Source organism: Protopterus annectens, chromosome 3.part0 (genome assembly GCF_019279795.1).
Source record: "Protopterus annectens isolate FY-2018-M chromosome 3.part0, PAN1.0, whole genome shotgun sequence".
Lineage (NCBI taxonomy): Eukaryota > Metazoa > Chordata > Ceratodontiformes > Protopteridae > Protopterus > Protopterus annectens.
This window is the reverse complement of record NC_056731.1, coordinates 670,439,645-670,462,720: the sequence shown is the minus strand read 5'-3', so window position 1 is coordinate 670,462,720 and position 23,076 is coordinate 670,439,645. Positions and strand designations below refer to the sequence as shown.

Below are 23,076 nucleotides of genomic sequence, written 5' to 3'. Positions count from 1 at the left end.
AAACAATTCTGGTCCTCCATTAACTCCATCCTCCACCTAGGTAAAGTCAGTATCCCTCCTCCTGACAGCCTTCACTCCTCAGACAATATTGCTACCTCATTCAACACACACTTCACCCAAACCATACTATCACTAGCTAAACAACACAACCTACCTCCCCTCCAACCCACACCTTCAACTAGTAATCTCCCCACTGCCTTATCTTTTTCTCCTGTACCTACCTCCAACATAAAAAAACTCTTAACTAAATTTAAACCCAACAAATTAGCAGCAGACAACCTCCCAAGTGAATACCTACAAATCGCAGCTGATGCTCTGGCCTACCCAGTATCCATCTTGATTAACCAATCTCTGTCAGAAAGTTACGTTCCCACACTGTGGAAAGTATCACTTATAATTCCTCTCCACAAAGGTGGACCCTCCACAGAACTAACCAATTACCGCCCCATAGCTATTCTCTCTCCACTCTCCAAAATACTAGAGAGATGCATACACTCTCAGGTCTCAGATGACCTCCTTACTAACAACCTCCTTTCCAGTACTCAGCATGGTTTCTGACCAAACCATAGCACCACCACTGCCTTACTCTCCTTTACTAACACTATCCTTCAGCGTAAAAACAATGGCTATCTCTTCTCTGCTACTTTCCTAGACCTATCTAAAGCATTTGACATGGTCCCACACAAACAACTGATCTCTGTCCTCAATAACCTATCCTTCTCACAATCAGTCTCCAACTGGTTTCAGAGTTACCTGTCTGACCGCCAACAATCCATTGTATGGCAGAATGACATATCTCCCCAACTACCTGTCTCCATAAGGGTTCCCCAAGGATCCATCCTTGGACCCCTACTCTTCTCTGTTTACACCAATAATCTAGCCTCTGCCACCAAACATGGCACACTCATACAATATGCAGTTGACTCAGCCATCATCTGCTCAGCCCAGTCCCTACCAAAACTGCAAAAAGTCACACAGGAAGCCTTTTCCTCTGTTGAAACTTGGTTATCCAATGCCCAATTAATACTCAACCCAAACAAAACTAAACTACTCATCTTCCAACCCACCAAACATACTCAAAACAACTCTCACTTTAACATCACAGCAAAAGACAACACCACTATATACCCAACTGAACACACCAAATTGCTAGGAGTGGAAATAGACAATAAACTAAAATTTGACATTCACATATCCATGACCATAAAAAAGTCCACAAAAAACTAGGAGCGTTATACAGAAATAAGCAATTTCTCACCAAAGCAGCAAAGATTTCAATAGCAAATTCTCACCTTATCTCCACCCTACTTTATGCCTCTCCAATATATACCAACCTAAGGCAATGCAATCTAAACAAGCTAGAGACCTGCTACAACAAAATTGCCAAATTCACCACAGGGGCATCCTACCATAGTCACCACTGTCTCTCACTTGCTGAACTGGGCTGGCTTGAACTCCCTCACCTCCTTCAGTGGTATCAACTCTCACTCGCCCACAAACTAGTAAACCATCCACTAAATGTCCCATCCCTCCAGAATCTATTCCAACCCTATCACACCACCAGACCACTAACATTCAGCAACAAAAATCACTTGCAGATCACTAAAGCCAATAACTCTGCTGGTGAAGCACTATTCTCTTGTACCATAGCCAAATTATGGAACTCCCTTCCACCCACAATTACCTCCGTACCATCATGCACCCACTTCAAAACTTTACTAAAAGCGCACCTAAAAACATGCTGGCTATGCCCTTGCAACTCCCACTCTAATATCATCCACCCCATCCAACCACTACCTTTCTTTCCACTCCACTAACTACCTTGATTATAGCAAGCTCAGATGCTGATAAGCCTAATACTTATTATACAACAGGAACTTCTCATTGTAACATTTGTTAATGTCTGTTATGTACTTCACAGATAAAGATTCTAGTTGTCTACTGATGTACTATGTTCTTCATCTGTAAATATGTTGTAAGTAATTGCTATGTTAAATTGTTAATCACTATGTAATCCAATGTAACTACTGTCTGTTTATTTTAACTGTGGAGCTTTTCTCCCCGGACCTCCGCTGAAAATGGACCTACTTCCACTCGGACACTCCCGGTCAACAAATTTAAATAAATAAATAAATAAAATAAATAAAATAAAGTCCTGATATTTTTAAACTAGAATACATACTTTTCTTTATTTCCATGTTGGTTTCATGTGTTGTACAAAGATTAAGCAATTCATAAATCACAACATACTGCATTTTTGAGGAATATTTTCTAAAAATGAATTGCCTAATATAATTGTGCTTCCTTGTCTATTTTGCATGCATTATTCAACATGAAAAAGAATACGCCTTGATTTCACAGAATGTTTGTAATATATTAATGTGCTTTAATTATTTAACTTGCATTTAAATGAAACCTTTATATTTTTATAGGTTGTCCTTCTCTATGCATCTACCTATGTTCTTGTGTCTCTAAGTATTGACCGCTATCATGCAATTGTATATCCTATGAAGTTCATGCAGGGAGGTAAGTAACTATCTGGTTTTCTTTTTGAGAATAAACTTCTTAAAGTGGATATTGGTGGACTAATAGCAGGAAGTATATCATTTTTACTGGTGTAGAACTTATTTGGATTTTTCTTGCTTTACTGAAAAATTATACCTAAAGATTGAAATATGTTTATACTAAAACTCATACTCCCTCACTCCTAAATGCACACTGTTTAACCTGTCCTCTACTGAACAAGCATTCTCTAAAACTGTACCTGCTATATGCTAGTAGAGCAACTTGGATTTTGTTTGTTTTTCTTTGCTTCCCATTTGACCAGATGTTTAAGTATACGCTCAGATAGCCAGATTAAAAACGATAAGTCAGAAATTCTGTACTATTCACAGGAAAGTCAGAAGCCTATACTGCTGGCTTTCCATCTATATCTCATTTGTGGTGACCAAACTGACCTGTGCTATGCTCCATACACAGATATCTTACAATCATGAGATGCATTCCACACTTATTTTATTCTAAGTTAGTGGGATATTTTTCCCATAGCTGGGTGTGTATACATTTCACTTAACTTTCCTAAAAACATAACTGGAGATATTTTAATGTGGCTCAATAAAACATTACAAGTAAATACTCAATCATGCAAGACTTAAGATTCACCTGAAAGGCATCTTTTGACCCTTTCTCTCACCATAATGCCCAGCTGCATAACATAACTCAGCTTACGGCTTCAGTGACTAGAAGTGACAAAAATTAATGGGAGAGAAAGTGTATTGGACTTTGTACCAAACTAAGGTAAAAAAAATGCAAAGTTTGTTGAAGTTATAACTATATCTTTCTGTGATCCCGCTTCCATATTTGCCTCGTAAGATACAGAACACTAAAATGAGACTATACATTTTGCACTCTTGCAAAAATTATAAAGGTTTTCTCTCCTTCTATCTTTGAACAATGGCTGTACAACATGAGATAGCTAAACTGTAGAAAGACAATACTTAAATGAGGCATTAGAAAGAAGTGTCGAGAATGGCAGATAAATTCAAAGAGGGGCTGTGGATAAAAAAAAGGCTACATGGGAAGATGAATGTTAAAATGTGAGGTACAGCAAGAATGTGGTACAGCTGTTAGAAGTGGAAGAAGGAACAATGGAAAACATGGTAGAATTTCTATTGTAGTTATTTGGTAAAGGAAAGTAAAGATTCCATAATTTCTAGGAAAGGGGTAAGATATAGCCATTGTCAAGTTACACTATCATTATGTAAACTGGCTAACCTATTTTTATTACGTTAATGAATTGTTCAGTTAAACAAAAATGCAAAGTGGCCCCAACTGTAAACTCTTGATCTGGATTTGGTTGTGAACTGCTTCAACTGTACCTTTTTAAATAGTCTTAAATATATGGACATCCAAGACATTGCAAGAAAAAAGCCGTATTCTTCCCACATATTACTCCTGAGATGGAATCCCTTATTACTCAGTGTGACTGATATTTGAAGTTGTATTTCCCCTAAGTTATTTATCAATACAAGAAGGTAAGAAATAATATCATATTTATTTTTAATAGCCATAATAGTGGTAAATGACATCAGCTTATGTCTCATGGTAACCTTAAGTAGGTCTGCTAAAGTTTCATTCATCTAATTCACCCATGGAAACAACAATCATACTAACCCTGTCCATCAGTTGACTACTTTAGACATTGGTGTAGAGTTTAGCTCTTCCTTCAAGAACATTATTCCAGTTTGTAATGTATTTATTGTCTGAGTAAGAACTAAAATTATCTTTCTAATACAACCAATAAGCAATACAAAATAGTCTCCTCAAATTTTATCTAGGAATTGTTGAAAAAGTCAAAACTAAATTCAGCTGGAAATTCCATAATGCTGTCTTATACTTATTGCATTTAGAGAATGAACTCACTATAAAATTGTTGTGTTTTATTTACTTATACACACACACACACACACACACACACACACACATATATATATATATATATATATATATATATATATATATATATATATATATATATATAAAACCTATATTTTTTGTATATTTTTGATGTAAAATACTTCTTCCTCCTAATGTTTCAAACTTGCTGTAGTGTATGTTAATGATGTTGAAGGAAGCATTTTACAACAAAAAATATAACATTTAAAAAGTAACCAGGTTATTTACTTTATTGTTGGTTCCTTCCTCCTAAATCATTTGGCTGGCAGTCACTGGAGATTGAAATTATTAAATAATGACATACATTTGAGCTTCAGACTTTTTTTTTCTGTCAGAAAATTCATGCTAACTTAAATCCTTTACTTTAGCAGCTTTGTAATTTTATAAGAGCAATAATTACATTTCTGTTTTAGAGCCTTTGTACCCCCTTTATTTTAGGCTTTATCCAGATTTCTTCAGCTGAAAGGTGCAGAGGTTTGTAAACCTCTTTACTGCTGCTGGTAGTTATCTCATGCACTCAGTCACACACACACACACACACACACACACACACACACACACACACACACACACACACACACACACACACACACACACACACACACACACCTCTGCTTCAGAAAAATGCATGCTTACGAAATCCCTGTTATTCTAGCAACTAAATTTATAAGAGCAATATTTAGCATCAGTTCTTATTTTCAGCCCTTTGTTTCCATATTATTTGTGGCTCTGTCCAGATTTCTTATGCCAAGAGGTATGATCGAGAGGTTCATAGGTTCATAGGTGAGTACTAGGATAATGGCTCTGGAGCCAGTACAAGCCTAGCCCAAGAATATTCCCAGTCATCCTGCCGACAGACGTTAGTTCCTTGTGCCCCTTTTGAGCAAGGCTGTTGAAGTGATCCCAGGGTGAATTTCCTGTTACCCATCCACTCGTCAATATTTTTCTTTAAGAGGGCTAGTGAGGTGCTCTTCTTGACGTGAATGGGGAGTTTATTCCAGAGTATGGGAAGTCTCTAGGTTAGAAACCTGTCCCTCCAGCAGGTTCTGTTTTATTGTGGTGATGAGGTTGAGGACTTTGGAGCGTGTGGCATGGGGGGAGTGAGACTTTTTCAGATGAAGCATTTCTAGCAACACTGGATCTGACATGGCTTTGTATGTCAAGCAGAGATTGCTTCTAAGTAGGCAATATGAGATGGAGTAAATCTGGAGTTTTTTGAGTCTTTCTGTATAGGGTATGTGGTTGAGTCCTAAGATCCTCTTTGTGAGGAATTTTTGTGACCTCTTGAGTTGTTGCAAGTGTCTAGTGAGGTTCATGCCAAATGGGGCATTGTACTCTATAATGTGTCTAATGAGCGATGAGTAGAGAGGGATTATGACTTCTTTTTTCTTGGATGAGAAACCTTTTGTAATGAGGTGTGCCACGTAGAAGGACTTTCTAATGACAGTGTCAACATGGTTGTCAAAGGAGAGGTTGCTATCTGCCTGTGTCCCTAGATCTCTTATCACACCTTTGGAGTTAAGTGAGCTACCGTCAGTGTGGTAGTTCATGGGCACCATGTTTTTCCTGAAGGGAATGGCGATGCACTTTTTAGCACTGAGCTTATGGCCATGGTTCTGACACCAGTCATTGGTCTCTGTAAGGCCTTTTTGTAAGATGTCTACATCAGCTTGTGAATCAATAATAGCTCCCAGTTTGCAGTCATCCACAAATATGGTTAACCAGAGTCCCTTTGTGTTGGCTTGAACTTCAGAGAAGTAGATGCCAAACAGGAAAAGACCCAGAACTGATTCCTGTGGGACTCCACTTGTAACTGCCCGGTAGTCAGATTTGGAGTCCGCTACTTTCAGTCAGCCAGTTGGCAGCCCATCTTGTGATGTAGGGGTTAATGCCTAGGTTAGTGAGTCTATCAATGATTTCTGAGTAGGGGATGGTGTTGAAGGCCTTAGCTAGATCGAGGTAGGCTGTGTGGACTACCCTGCCTTCATCCACTGCTCTGGTGACAGATTCAAAGAAGTATATCAGATTGAGCAGACATGATCTGCCCTTCACAAACCCAAACTGCATGGGTTCCAGGGTTTGAAGGTTCCCTATATCCCTATTTATAAGGTCCATAATGATGCACTCCATAGCCTTACAGATCAGGCTCGTCAGGCTGATGGGGCAGTAGTTACCAGGGTCAGTAGTCACTCCCCCTTTGTGCAGTGGAATGACTGCAGCGGTGTGCCATCTGGAGGGAACAAAGCCTGAAGTGAGGCTGTGGTTGAACAGGGCAATCAGGTGTGGTGCCATTTCCCTTTGTAATTCATATAGAACACAGCCAGGTATATTATTAGGTCCCATGGAAGCTGTATTCTTGGCTTTGGACAGTGCAGTTTCTACCTGTGCAGCTGTGATATTAGGGATTTGGCATTCCTCAGGTATTAGGATGGACCCTTTAGTTGGTGAAGGGGGGATAAACTTTGCACTAAACCTGTCAGCCAAGATATTGGCAATATCAGTTGGTTCAGTATAAGTGGTGCCATTGTGCAGTGGCTCAGAGCACATCTGCGTATTGTTATGCAGGTTCTTCACATAACTAAAGAATGCCTTGTGCTTATATTTAATATCTGTAGCAATTTTGTTTTCATAACTAGCTTTGGAGGATTTGATGAGGGAATCTCAGTTTTTTGCTGAGATTTACAAGGGAACTTTTCCAGTCTTAGGACTTTACCCTTTGCTGCAACAGATTTTTCCTTCTGTTGTAGAGTTTGTTAATGGCAGGGGACCACCAGATTGGCTTCCTTTTTTGGAGGACAGCATCTTGGTTCTGTTTGGTAAGGCCCGATCCATGCACTTGAATAAATGCTCATACAGTGACTTGGTGTATGATTCAGCAGCCATACACCCATTCCCCATTTGCATGGATGATGTGATGTCTTTAGAAGCTCAAAATTGACTTTGGAGAAGTTCTTCACTGTGGTTTCCTTCATGGGGGTGAGAGTGGGATTTGGATATCGATAGTGGTTAACTTGTGGACAAATCTAACCAGGGAGGAGTTGATTACTGGTGTAGAGCCACAGTCCCCCATGTTTGTAATGACCAGATTGAGAATGTTTCTACCTCTGTTGGGGGTGAGAATGAGTTGGTCCAGGGCATTGTTGGAATTAATGAATTCCAGAAAACATTGGGCAAATGAGTTGGAACAGGAGCAAATGTCCCAGCTAATGGAGGACTAGTTAATGTCTCCCAGTATAAGGGTATTAGGTTGAACCTTAATGTTTTTCAGAGTGTTCAGGAATGCGGAGTGGGAGTCTTATGACATTGTGGGGGCTCTATAGCAGGCTACAGCCTGGATTCTAGTTTCATCCAATGTTACTAGTACCTGAAGTATCTCTGATGCATTATGTTGGGCAACTAGTCTGGAGGTGTGCGTATCTTTTATGAAGATGGATACACCACCACCTTTGGGGCTTCAGTCAACACCGCCTTTAGGGCTTTGGTTGCAGATTTAAGGGCCGAAAGGTGTGATATGCATTGTAGCCTGGTAGCACTGGGGTGATCTCTGGAGCCTTGAACCAGGTCTCTGTTACTGCACAGATGTCGACATTCTCTAGTTTAAGGACTGACTTGAGTGAGAGCATTTTGAGATTTAGGCTTCAAGCATAGAGTAGCATAACCCTCACGTTGTGCTTGCTTGCAGTTATTACAGTGATAAATTTGTCTTCGAGGCATTGCCTAATAAAAACACTATAGGGGTGGCAAGAGCCTTGGCCAGTATCCGGAATCCAGAGGTGATAGATGCAGGCCATCTCTGGCAAAGCATCGAGGTCTGTCGATCATGTCATCCCAGGCAAACAGATACTGGGTCCCCTTTGAATGACACCAGAAACTTAGGCAATTGTTGAAGTCAATCATTTTCTGCTTGTACTGTGGTATCATTCTGAGTGACAGTAGGATGCTACTAAGGGGTAGGGTCATATCTGCCTGGGCTACAAGATCCAAGATCTCCTCCATGTCTCTTTTCATGTAGTCCAGGGAGGTACAGCTTAGGTCATTCACACCAACATGGACAATGACAGAGTCATATTTGTACTTGTTGTAGGGAGACCCAAGTGCATACATTATTTGGCAAATCCTGGCACCCGACAGGCAGTTGACCGTAACTTTCTTCTTATTCAAACTAGCGAGCAGGTCGTCAGAGTGCCATACTACTGAGTCACTTATGACTAGTGTATTGGGTAAAATGTTTTGCAGTAGGGGCTTAGGCTGAGTGGCACACTGTTTATGTGGGCTGTGTGTCTTGTGGGTTATGTTTGGATGAGATGGTTGCTTGCATTTCTGCCTCTGATGTCTTTGTTGTTTGGGCAGATTTTTATTGAGAGCCTCTGCAAAAGAGTGTGTGTTTTGTGTTACTATGTAAGAGGTGTGGTGGTGTGTGATCCGTGGAGCTATGTGTTCTATGTGGTATGATGTATGTGTTAAACTTCACCTCTTGACTGGCTAACCCAGTCTTGGCTGGAGAGAACATGGCCTCCAGTTTGGCTATGTAAGTGCATCTCTCACAGGTCTATATTATAACAGCGAATGATTAAAAGATCCAACGCTGTTATATCAACCGCTTAAAGTCGAAAACTAAAATGAGCGAACAACCAGAACAGCGATTGCTTTCCCAGGGAAAGAAATCGCTGTTCCCAAAAAAATAAATACTAATAAAACACACTAAACACTATTTTAAGTGGGGGGCTTCACCCCCAACATCCCCCTTGTGGGGGCTGTGACCCCCACACCCCCCTACTTAAATATACCAACTCTAAGATTGCACTACAGTGGAGGAAATGGCACAACCCGGATAGCCGGCCCAGCGATTTCTTTCCTTGGGAAAGAAATTGCTGTTCTGGTTGTTCACTCTTTTTTTACTTTAAGGGGTCGATATAACAGCGTTCTATCTTTTGATCATTCACTGTTATAAAGTAGACCCTCTCTCACAAGTGGATGTGTTTGGAGGAAGGAGGAGAGGGTTGTCTGTGTACATGAGGCAATTGCTACATTGCCTCAGGATGACCAGATTCACCAGGTTAACAGGAGAAAGCATAGGGATCTGACTTTTAGACATGTCTGGATAGGTGCTCAGTTACTTAGGTAGTGAAGCTGTTTTTGCTTTCTTTTAAGTACTGAAGCTGTTTTTGTTTCCTTTATGGAAAGTTTTTAATGCTACTAGCAGTGGATATGCTTACAATAAATGTTGTAAGAGGGTTTGAGCAAGTGCTGGATTTAAAGGTCTAATTTTGAGTGCTCAGAAATGAGAGCTAGCAAGATCTAAGGGAAAATTTGAAGAGCAGACTTTAAGGCACCAGTAATGGTTTACCCTAGCTTAGCGGCGCTACACATCCACAAACACAGGTTTTTAAGTCAGAAAGTTGAAAGGGATAGAAGGACCCCAAAACGGCCAAATATAACTGAGCTGGAAACCACTCCTCTAGCGATAGATAGGCTGCTCAGAGCTTACCACTCCCACTGATAAGCAGAAAGACATCCTTCTATCTCAGCAAGGTCCGGACAACTCAGAAACACAAAATACAGTCCTGAAATCAGCAAATCTGAGATCCAGACTATTCTAGTTAGAGAAAAAGGCAGGAAACGAGCAAGTAGATAGGATTTTTTTTTGTTTGTTTGTTTTGTTTTTTGTTACAGAATAAATAATACAGTAAATGCAGTAAAAAAATCACTTTTAAGGCACAAAAAGGCTAACGGACTTCAGTGTGTAGTCTACAACAGTAAATGCAGTTGAAAAAACGATTCAATAAAGTGCAGTAAACAAAAATTAACAGAATACAGTTAAATTAAATACAAAAGCTTGTAAAAATGGCTGAAATAAAGTCTGGCAAGCAAAAATAAGACAAAGAAAGCAAAAGCAGGTATTTATAATCAAGCGAAGTCTCTCTTTCTTCTTTCTGCTGCTGAAGAGCTCTGCAGGATGAAAAACAGGATCCGCTGAGGTAAAACAAGTGCATATCTGTGCAAACATGGGTTTTTAAGTCAGAAAGGTATACAAAGATCTTATGTGATGCTACCAGGGATCACTCAATTTCTCTCGCTCTTCACTTTCTCTTAACTTTCTCTTGGTTTCTCTCTCTCTCTCTCTCTCTCTCTCACACACACACACACACACACACACACACACACACACACACACACACACACACACACACACACACACACACACACACACACACACACACACACACACACACACACACACACACACACACACACACACACACACACACACACACACACACACACACACACACACACACACATGCTCTCTCTCTCTCTGCTTTCATACACATGTTCACTCACACACACAGACAGCAACATAAACAAACATACACACGATCATTTCTCTCTCTCTCTTACTTTCATACATGTATACACACTCTCTCTTTTTCTCACACACACACACACACACACACACACACACACACACACACACACACACACACACACACTTTTGTTTTGTTTTTTTATTTTATTTTTATTTTATTTTACACTCAGTAAACAGCAGAAGCTCTGCTTAGTGATTATAAAATAATGGTGGCCATTCCGTTTTCTCAGTCCAAGCTCCACAGTGGCTTGATGTGCTGCCTTGAAGCGGCGGACCTTTTTTTCAGTGGGCATTACTTGTACATTAATACGCTTCTGGAGAACAATCATTCTCCCGTCAAGGTATTGATGTACAGTAAGCACATTCTCTAAAGTAATTTATTTACATTAAGAAAAAAACATTTCATTTAAATATTTGTTGGACGGTAAATTTACATACACATAAAATCTAGTGGCACATTCAAGCCAATATTTAAATCTGTATATTATAGAAACAAATGTGACATGTGCATCTTCACTGAGATTTTAAAACCTGCTTTACCGTACTCAGACAAAGCTTAATATAGAAACACAATAATTTTATATCAAACAGAGCATTACTTAATTTAATCTTCAGAAATACTGACAACACACCCTCTCTAACATAAAGCATTCAGTTTTGTAAGTTGAAAAATTATTGCAGCCTTCATTTCACTGCAGATCTTCAGCTAAGCTCTGATAGTTTCATAGTTTATAGTTTCATAGTATAGTACTAGGCTATCTGCCCTGGGGCATTTGTAAGCCTAGCCATAGTGATGTGGCTTTTGCCACCCCATGAAATGGTACAAAAATGTACAGAATAAATCTAGAATACTGTGCTTCTGTCTAGTAGTGACACAGTGAAGGTCCCCTTATATAATAGAATTAGTTTACTGTGCCCCTGTCTAGCAGTGACACAGATGTGACCCCTGGGGTAAACTTACGATCTCCCATCCACTCATCAAGATTTCTCTTGAAGAGAGTCAGTGAGGGGCTCTGCCTAATACGAACTGGGATCCTGTTCCAAAGCATGGGAAGCCTCTGGGTTATGAATCTATCCCTCCAGCATGTCCTATTCATACTTGTGCCGAGGTTTAAGTCTTTAGCTCTCGTGGTCCTGATGGATTTGGATTTTTTGAGGTGGAGCATGTCCATCAGATCCTGATTGGACATGGCCTTGTACGTCAGGCAGAGATCACCTCTGAGCAGGCGGTATGCTACTGAACAGAGCTGAAGTTTCTTTAGTCTGGCAGAATAAGACATATGTTGGAGACCCTTGATCCTTTTGGTGAGGTACTTTTGTGGTCTCTCCAGCTATTGCAAATGCCGGGTGAGGTACATACTAAATGGGGCATTGTACTCAATCATGGGTCTGATGAGGGAGGAATATAGGGGTACAATGACATCCTTGGATCTGGATGTGAAACCCTTGATGATGAGGTGTGCAAGGTAGAATGTTTTTCTAACCACTTTGGCAACGTGGGTGTCAAATGAGAGGTTGCTGTCTACTTGGGTCCCTAGGTCTCTGATTACTTTTTCCGTACTCAGTGGGTTGCTGTCTATGTGATAATTTGTGGGTACTTTGTTTTTTCCAAAAGGGATAACTATACATTTTTTGGCATTTAGTTTAAGGCCGTGACTACGGCACCAGTTGTCCATTTCAGTGATGCCTTTTTGTAGGATGTGTGTATCTGCTGGTGTATCGACTATGGCACCTAGTTTGCAGTCATCTGCGAACTTTGTCAGCCACAGCCCTCCCATGTTTGCTTTAACATCTGAGAAATAAATGCCAAACAAGAGGGGTCCCAGGACAGATCCCTGTGGGACACCATTTGTGACTGGCTTTGAGTCTGACATTGCTCCAGCGATTTTAACTTAATGGGTTCTGTCCTTTAGCCAGTTTGCAACCCATCTAGTGACATAAGGGTTTACTTTTAAGCTGTTTAGCTTATCTATGATGCCTGAGTGGGGTATTGTGTCGAAGGCCTTAGCCAAGTCCAGGTATACTGTATGGACTGCTTTGCCCTCATCAATGGCTCTAGTGACTGTTTCGAAAAAGTCAACCAGGTTTAAAAGGCAGGATCTGCCCTTTACAAAGCTGAACTGGGTGGGGTCAAGCGTCTGTAGGTCCCCTATGTCTCTGTTTATGAGTTCCATAATGATTCTTTCCATAGCTTTGCAGACCAGGCTAGTCAAGCTTATGGGGCGGTAGTTTCCAGGGTCTGTAGAGGCACCCCCTTGTGGAGTGGGACCACTGTTGCTGTACGCCAGTGTTCAGGTACATATCCCGAAGTAAGGCTAAGGTTAAATAGCATTTTTATGTGTGGGTTTAGCTCCTCTTGGAGTTCACGTAACACGCACCCCGGGATACTGTCAGGTCCCATTGATGCTGTGTTTTTTGCTTTGTTTAGGGCGGTTCTCACTTGGACATCTGAGATGACAGGGAGATTACATTCAGCTGGGATAAGTATTTCTTCTTTTGGGGGTGAAGGAGGCGAGAAATTTGCACTGAACCTGTCAGCCAGAATGTTAGCAATATCTGTGGGTTCAGTGTATTTTTTTGTTGTGAACCAACTCTGAGCATATCTGAGCGTTTCTGCCCAGGTTTCTAACATAGCTGAAGAAGAGTTTGTGGTTATCTTTAGTGTCCTTAGCGATTTTTCTCTCAAAGTTTGCCTTGGATGTTTTTATGAGAGAACGTAGTTTTCTGCTGATGTTGATCAGAGATGTCTTCCCTTCATGGGATTTCGCTCTGACGTGCAGTAGCTTCCTTCTTTTGTTATACAATTTGTTTATGGCTGAGGTCCACCAGACAGGACGCTTACATTTGGTGGAGAGGGACTTGGATTTGTTTGGGATTGCATGATCCATGCATTCTTGGAGATGTCCATAGAAAGCATTTGTGAAGGATTCGGCATTGTGGGATGTGGTATCCACTGGCACAGTGGGCTTAAAGGATACCATCTCAGTCTTAAGAAGAGTGAAGTCTGCTTTTGAGAAGTTTTTCACTGTGGTCTTTTGTGCTGGGGGTGGAGGTGGGATATGTATATCCAGGGTGATTATTTTGTGGTCAGATCTCACTAGTGAGGGGTACACTTCCGGTGTGGAGCATTTTGTCCCCATGTTTGTGATGATCAGGTCTAGTATATTATCTCCCCTAGTGGGAGAGGTGACTAGTTGTTCCAGTGCATTTGAATTTATGAATTCCAGGAACCTTTGGGCTAGGGTATTAGGGCTAGAATAATGTACCCAATCTATGTTTGGGTAGTTGAAGTCTCCCAGTATGATGGTATTTTGTGATACATTCATATCCTCTAATGTCTTCAGGAAGGCTGAGTGGGGTTCTTGAGACTGGGAGGGTGGTCTGTAACATGCTACCAGTTGTATAGCAGTTTTGCCTATGGTTAGTTGCACCTGTATGGTCTCTGAGGCTTCATGTGTTGCTACTAACCTGGAGGTGTGGGTGTCCTTTATGAATATGGACACTCCCCCTCCCTTTGTGGTTCGGCCCGGGTTTTGGGGCAGAAAAGCATGATACGAGGTATAGCCTGGTAGTGCTGGGGTGCTCTCAGGAGCCTTGAACCAGGTTTCAGTTACTGCACAGACGTCGATGTTCTCCATGCTGAGGAGTGCATCAAGTGCCTTCATCTTGAGATTTAGACTTCTGGCGTTGAGCAGCATTACCCTTAGTTTTTCCATTTTTGTTTTCTAAGGAGGTGGGTTTGTCTTTTGAGCCTTGCCTAAAAAAGGCACTATGGGGGTGGCAAGAGCCTTAGCCAATATCCGGAAGCCCAGTGGTGACAGGTGTAAGCCATCCCTTGTGAAGCAGCGTGGCTTGTCCAACATATCATCCCAGGCAGACAGACATTGGATCCCCTTAGAATGACACCAGTACTTGAGCCAATTGTTAAAGCTGATCATCTTGTCTTTGTATTGTGGTATCATTCTTGGTGAGGGCAAGATGCTGCTCAGGGTCAGGGTCATACCAGCCTGGGCTACATAATCAGAGAGCTCCTCTATGTCTCTTTTCATGTAGTCCAGGGAGGTACGTCTCAGGTCATTCACACCAGCATGGACAATGACGGAGTCATATTTGTACTTGCTTTGGAGTGACCTGAGTGCGTGTGTTATGTGGCGGATCCTAGCTCCCGATAGACAGCTCACAGTCACCTTCTCCTTGTTCAGCCTGGTCAGTGGGACATCAGTGTGTCTGACAATGGAGTCACCTATTACTAGTGTATCAGGCAAGGTGTTTGGCCTTAAGGGCTGTGATTGGTTGACACACTGATTTATTGAAGTATGTGTTGCATGTGTTTTGTTTTGAGGTGGTGGATTTTTGGATGTCTGCTTTGGGAGCCTCTGTTGTTTTGGTAAGTTTTTTATTAGAGCCTCCAGTATGTCTTTGTGTTTTTATGTGTTTGGTTTGCAGTTGTGGTAGGTCTATGTGGGACTGGGATTGTTGTGTGTGTGGTTGCCATCTCCTCCTGTCTGGTCATGCCAGTCCTGAGTTGAGAGAGTTCAGCCTCCAGTTTGGCTATATAGTTGCATCTCTCACATGTATTTGTGTTTGTTGGGAGGAGGAGAGGGTTGTCTGTGTACATGAGACAATTGTAGCATTGTCTCAAGATGCCCAGATTGACCAGCTGAACTGGAGACAACGCCAGTAATCTACCACTCGACATGCTAGAACAGTATAAGGGAGTGGTATACCTTTAAGGGAAGTGGGTATTCACAGGGGTGGTAAATAGATGTAGTGCTTTACTTAGTACGAGAGTGCTTACTTAGTAGAGAAGTATTGAGAACAAGTTCTAGGCTTATAATACAGCGAGTAGTCTGGTTATACTAAGAGTAGAGCTTCCTTAAGGGAAAATTTGAAGAACAGACTTGGCGGAGCCAGAAAAAGTTTAACCTTGTTTAACCGGCGCTGCGCTATGTGTACAACCGCGCAAAGCCGTGCAAATGCGGATTTTAAACAGTGAACTACAAAAGAGCTGGAAATGGTCCCAAACAACCAATTACTACAGCTTCTTGTGCTGAGGTCACTTCCCCCAAGGACAGGTAGGCTGCTCAAGGCTCCCCACTCCCACTGGTGAGCAAAGAAACTTCCTTCTATCCAAGTAAGGTAATGGACAACACAGGAACTACACCACAGCCCAGAATACAGCAATGCCTGTAAACTGGTCTAAACTAGTCGAGGAAGGCGGGAAAACAAGGATTATTTTTGTTTTTTTGTTTTTTTGGTAGAAACACACAGAAAATGCAGAAACAGTGATAAATTAGTTACACAGGCTAGCACATTTAGTGGGCAGCCTCCACAGTTAAATTAAACAAACAAACAAGCAAACTTTCGATCAAATTCGACTAAAATGTAACTTTAAGTGCAGATTTTAAAATAATGCAGCAATCAGTTAAAAACAGTTCAGGCTAGTTCAAGGTAAGCTACAGAAGCTATTTCAAGTGAACAAAAGTAAAGATACTTAAATCCAGAAGGTAGTCGCTTTTCTGAGTTCCCTGCTGCTAGGACCACTCTGTAAACCCACATGGAGCTTGTCTGAGCAGTATAGCCAGAAAAAAATGCCCAGAGGCGGATTTTAAACAGTGAACTACAAAAGAGCTGGAAATGGTCCCAAACAACCAATTACTACAGCTTCTTGTTCTGAGGTCACTTCCCCCAAGGACAGGTAGGCTGCTCAAGGCTCCCCACTCCCACTGGTGAGCAAAGAAACTTCCTTCTATCCAAGTAAGGTAATGGACAACACAGAACTACACCACAGCCCAGAATACAGCAATGCCTGTAAACTGGTCTAAACTAGTCGAGGAAGGCGGGAAAACAAGGATTATTTTTTAGTTTTTTTTTGTTTTTTTGGTAGAAACACACAGAAAATGCAGAAACAGTGATAAATTAGTTACACAGGCTAGCACACTTTAGTGGGCAGCCTCCACAGTTAAATTAAACAAACAAACAAGCATCAAATTTGTCTGAATTATTTCCACAGTTTATAAAACTGAAACTTAATACTTCATAAGTAACTTTCCTTCACTCTATCATTTGAAATACAGTAATTGAAATTCCATTAAGTAATTTGTTTTGTAAACCATACAAAATTGCTGGATCATGGATAACCATTTGAAATTTGTCCACCATGTATCACACACAGTTAAAAAAAACTCATCAAAACTCGATACATTAGATAGAAAACGTATCTTCTACTTTTTTACTGCCATCTCTCCATGCTGCCAAAATCTTCACTTAACGTCTAGTCTAACAATTGTCCATAACTGAGCAATCCTCTAATGAAATACCAAATTTGCAGTAAACTGCAACAATAAAACTCATCACTACCTAATTAAACTGGTTATTTCTATCACATCACATAGCTCTTTCTCAGCTAACTACAATACACAGATTTCTGTATAAGCCTGAAAATAGCCCAGCCCTTAACAACTTATTATAACACTACTCACCCAATAGAATTGTATGCTTTAGAGAAAAATCACTGCTCACTATAATCAAAATCATGTAATAGTGCAGCTGACTCTCTGTTCAAATATGGTAGTTAAACTATGGAACCACATCCCACTTCCACTGAAATCCATTCAGAATGCAAACCTATTCAAAACACAACTAACATTTCATCTGTCAAATCAATGGCTCTACTGTTGTACATCTCCAGGATAAATATCACTGTTAGCTTCAGTTTACCATAATACGATTCGTTAATTAGGAAGGCCTACTGAATGCACACTCCTTTTCAGTCATGATCTGAGAACAATGGTTAAGTGACTTGCTCAAGGTCACACAGTACATAAAAGTGGAATGAGGTAATCAATCCCTGTACCATAGGAGCTCTAGTTTGCAACCTTATTGACAGAGAATGACTGTTATGTTTTCAGCCACATAGATATGCTGTAAATATAATTTACATAATAGGAAAAACATTTTTGCCATCAAAAAGTGTAGGTTTATCCTTGTAGCCACAAAGAAAACAAACAATGGTATACTTTGCACAGCAGCCATTTTGTTTTTAGTCATAGTATTTAGGAAATGGCAAGATGAGCACTGCAGAATAGTTACAAATGTCAGGTGCACAACTGGTTAAAGAGCGCAATTCAAATGCCCTTTATTGAACATCAAAGTAGTTTGACCAAAGATTAACAAGGGATATAACTGGTCAACTTGGGCTTGTAAAACCACCAACAAAGTTTTCCACATCAAACAGGTTTGTTGAGCACAGCATACAACATACACACTGGAACAGTGAAATAAAAAACAGTTGAGCACAATGTCAAATTCCAGCACTTTTGTCCCTACCCAGAATGGGACTTCATCAGAACATGCACCAAGAAAGATGTGAGAGTTCCTATGAGGTATGTTCAGGAGCAGACACACACACACACACACACACACACACACACACACACACACACACACACACACTCACACACACACACACACACACACACACACACACACACACACACTCACACTCACTCATACTCACACTCACACACACTCACACACAAACACACATACACACACACACACACACACACACACACACACACACACACACACACACACACACACACACACACACTCACACTCACTCCACACTCACTCCACACTCACACTCACTCACACTCACTCACACTCACACACACACACACGCACGCACGCACACACGCACGCACACACACACACACACACACACACACACACACACACACACACACAGTTTAAAAAAAATGCTTATTCCAGCCACAGAGGTAATTCCTGTAATCAAAAGGAAAAAACAATTGATTCCAGTTTGTCTGTCCATGAAATGGCAGTAAAACACTCAGCAGCAGTAAAGCCAAATCCAGTTAAAGCAGTAAACAGCACATTCCAAATGGCAGCAAATAATTCCTCCAGTCCACAACAGTAATGAAAGCTAACATCCAATGGCAATACATTGAAAAACTGAATATCATGTTTTGAGTGTGAACCCTCAAATGCAGACCCAATGAGAGGCATCCTGGAGCAGCAGAGCATAGAGAAGCTTACTGATAATATGAATATTTCTTTTTCTATCACTTACTACACTCCGATGACAGCATCAAGCCCTAGGCAGCTACCTAGTTCACCATGTGCTGGTCTTTATAAATTTCTTTGGCACAGTGTTTGCAAGCCATTTCAAGAAACATCTAAAGTTTATCCAGAGATGTGACTGTTAAACCAGTGAATTGTGTCTAAAATTAACTTATTGCTTCAACTAGACAGTGCTAAAACATTACAAACTGAAGTTCTCAGAGGAACCCCAAATCAGATAACTCCCACCAAAAATAAAACTGAGAAAATGCCTCCTCTTCTGGAAGTGCATAGCTGCAAGTACTACCATGCCTCACTGAAGTCATAAAATGAGAGTATTATTTATGCATTTAGCAGCAAAAAAGATGGTGAAAGATGTCATTATAAAAGAAAATGCTATTATTATTTTAATAACATAGTTAGCCTCACTACAAAAAGCCTCCTAAATGAAGTGAATGATCTATAATCTCTAGTTGACCTCTGAGTCTAATGTATTCAGCAAATTCTTTGTATTTAAGCCAATCTTATTTCATTAAGTATGCAGAGACACAACTGTTTACCTTTTTCCTCAACTGCAATTTTTCATCCACTAAGTTTTTTGCTTCAGCCAACATAATTCTCAGTTGTCCCTGATTTTACAGAATGTCCCTGATTTTACCTCACATGTTGCTCTGTTTCATATAAAATTTTTAATTTTCTGGTAAATTACTGAAGATTAGAGTCACTTAATGACAGACATTAGGGTTTTGTTATTCTCATTGTTCAGAAAATGCATATCAGTTTGTTCAGTGAATTGGAATAATATTAAAAAAAATGTCTCTGTTTTTTGGGTCTTTGTCCATCCACTATTGTTAGGTTCGTCCAGAATTCTTGAGCACAGAAGTTGAGAGGTATATACTCTCTATCAACATATTTCATTTCTGTCCATGTACATTGAATGGAGGCAATGGTTACTCTGTTTTGAATTTAAGGCCTTGCTAATAACTTATGCCAGGGTGATCATGTTTGTATAATAACATAATGGCTGAATTCCAACAGAAAGTTGTGAACAGTGCAGCACTCTGAAGGAAGACATCAATGCATCAGCTGCAAACAATGTTTTACAACAAACGCCAAGACAAGAATAAGTAATTATCTAATTAATATAGGATAATTAGTGACTCCACACACACCCACCAGATTCCAGAACAGAATGGGCACTCCCAATGCAACTGAAATGCAAAGTACTTTGCTGACAACTTTCTGAAAGCGCTATATGGTGGTCATATCTGATTTATCTTAATGCCACTATATTCCACATATTCTTAGACAATCTTGCAGAATCCACAAACCTTACTTAAAAAAATGCAACCTGCATTTAATGTACTACAGGAGGCTGGGGTACTGCTAGCCATACTAGAAGATAATCTGTAACTGAGTCCCAGAAGGTAGGCATCCAGGCCCCAAGCAAGGCTACAGTTAAGCCAGCTCTCTGACAAGGAAATAATAGACAGATACAGATTAGACAGAGAGCTGGTGCTGGCTGTGTTCAGGACATGTGCACCCCACATTGATGCATAGTCTGCAAAGTAACCCAGTACCGATATAAAAAAGTGTACTCGAGTCTACATATACTGGCCTCTGGGATGTTTCAGGTGATTATGAGAGATTCCATAGGTGTGTCCTAAGACAGCTGCCAGTCACATCCTGTCATAATTCCTGGCAGAAATGTGTATCAAGGTGGATGAATATATCCACTTACCAACAACAGCCATAGAGAGCAGGCCATAGCCAATTTCCCTTGTGTCCTCAGTGCAATAGGCTGCACTCAAGTCTTAATTAAAACCCTAGCAGTATGTGTTGCTGAATGTTATATTAATAGAAAGGTGTGGCCATCACTCAATTGTCAGCTGGTGTGCCCAGCAGATGGCCTCATTACTAATATCATGGCAACACACCCCAGTAGTGTGCATGATGATGCAATTTGGAGGGAAAGCAGTCTGAAGGCTACTTTTCAACTTGGTGAAATTCTTGAGGGACTACTATTTTGTACATGCATGACAACAGCTCTGATATAAGCAGTTTCTAGACTTGTCAACAATAAGTATGAGAACTAATTATGTGTTATCACCTTCATATAAACAGGAGAATATGGTTACCCACTGGATCCCTGGCTAATGATGCCATACAGAGACCCATCAACCCCTGTCAAGGATGCATACAGCAGCGTAAACACCCTGACATGAAACACACTTGAGCATGTGTTTGGCATGCTGAAAGCAAGATTCAGATGTCTGGACACATCTGGGTGTGCAGTAAAATACATACCAGAAAAAGCATCACAGATGGTTACCGTATGTGCCATGCTAAACAACATGATAACAGCAAAGCATGGTGGCTTGCCAGCTGCAGGTGTGGGTGACCTACCCCAAGAACCCCAGATGTCTGAGGATGACATACCAGAGCTGTCACAGCATGATCAGGAAGACACAGGGGTGGGAAGAAATAGGCATGAGTGACAGAGGAATTGGCCATATATCTTAGTACAGGAACATAGCGGTGGCTAACTCACATCCTTGAGTCATGGCAAGTCATGCATATAAATGTATACAGACTAAACAGTGAAGTTTATTGGTTGCCACAACAGCACAGAGAATGACTAATGGAAAGAAACCAATAATTGTCCACATTGAACATCATACACAACAGAAGCATAAGGTATAGCATTAAGACATATGCACAACACTCAGTAAGGAACATATGTGGATGTATACAGGGGAAATATCAATGCAGGAAGTCTGTCTGCAAAGTACATCACCAAAGAAGATCACACAGGCAAATGTGTGGGGTGCAGGAGGTATGCACTACAGAAGGTTTCATTGAACAGGTAGGATATCATCATACAGAAATGTAGCATGGGAAGGTAGTCATAAAATAATCAGTACCTCAAGAAATCTAGGCTGTTAGAGATGTGATTTAACAATAAAAGCAGTCTGGAAGCGTATGTTCTATGAATGCCATTTGATTAAACCATACTGGGATAAAGTAAATTATTTTCTGCAAATGGTATTCAATGACAAATTCCAGATTTCTAAATCTCTTATTTTGTTTAATGTACCTGTACCTGACTGTACCAAGAACAAGATATGTAATCTTGTGGACTCTCCTAGCCATTGCAAGAAAGAACATTACATCAAACTGGAAGTGAAAAGCTTCTCCAACTTTTAAGCAATTCATGAATATGGTGTCAGCAGTATTGCAACTGGAAATTAACACTATTAAAGGAAAAACTGAAAAAACTACATCATTATATATAGCATGGCAAAAAAGTAACTGCATCATTATATATAGCATGGCAACATTATATATAGCATGGCAAAAAGTAACTGAAATGTTGGAGAGTAATGGCTGTAGCAAATTATAATCAGGTAGCAATTATATAGAAATTCAATTATATGCCAACAATAGACACCCTTGTAAATATTTTATTTTGGTTTTAATGTTGATATCTGTTTACTGCTTTTAGCTAACCTGTTTAAATAATTTGTAAATACTTCACTGTCATAAATAACCTGTATATATGTTTTTCTTTTTGAAAATGAATAAAAATATTTTCAAACAGAAAATGCAAAAAAAAAGAAATCTAGGAGGCCCATGCAGTGTGTGGAAATGTATCAGCACAAACATGACTGAAAAGCAGGGTCTGTACATTAACATTGATGCATCACACAATAACAGTGTGTTACAACACAGTAAACAGCATACAGCAGCATGAGGGATTACAAACATACCAAGAGCTGGCCAGAAAGAAAATAAACACAAAGAAGCCTCACATCCCATACCTGACATGGCATGTCCCACAAAAGACAACATTTTGGTGCACAGGTTATTGCTGCAACATAACTCAGTTAGAGGTAGAAGTATGTTCAAACATGTAGAGCATCAACGATAGTGACTAAACAAACATGGAGCATGCATCAATGTGGGGATACAGAAACATAGTTAAATATATGTGTGTGGAATCAGTGAGATTTGGGAAGGCACACATGACAGCAAGAAATATGTAATGTAGCACTCAGTGTTGGATGACAAAGATAACATGCTGTTAACCAGATAGATGTGTGTTATATGTCACCTCACAAGAGATGCAAACATAGCATGAAGAGACACATATATCATTACTGTCATCA

At 40.3% G+C, this 23,076-nt stretch overlaps 1 protein-coding gene across 1 annotated transcript in view; it reads left to right on the top strand.

Annotated features, from left to right (window-relative positions):
• NPSR1 (neuropeptide S receptor 1) overlaps positions 1–23,076 on the top strand; it is a 1,074,098-nt gene that overhangs the window by 94,489 nt on the left and 956,533 nt on the right. The window contains exon 2 of the mRNA XM_044065077.1: positions 2,433–2,526. Within this exon, the coding sequence (XP_043921012.1) occupies positions 2,433–2,526 (94 nt within the window). The remainder of the gene's footprint in view (positions 1–2,432; positions 2,527–23,076) is intronic.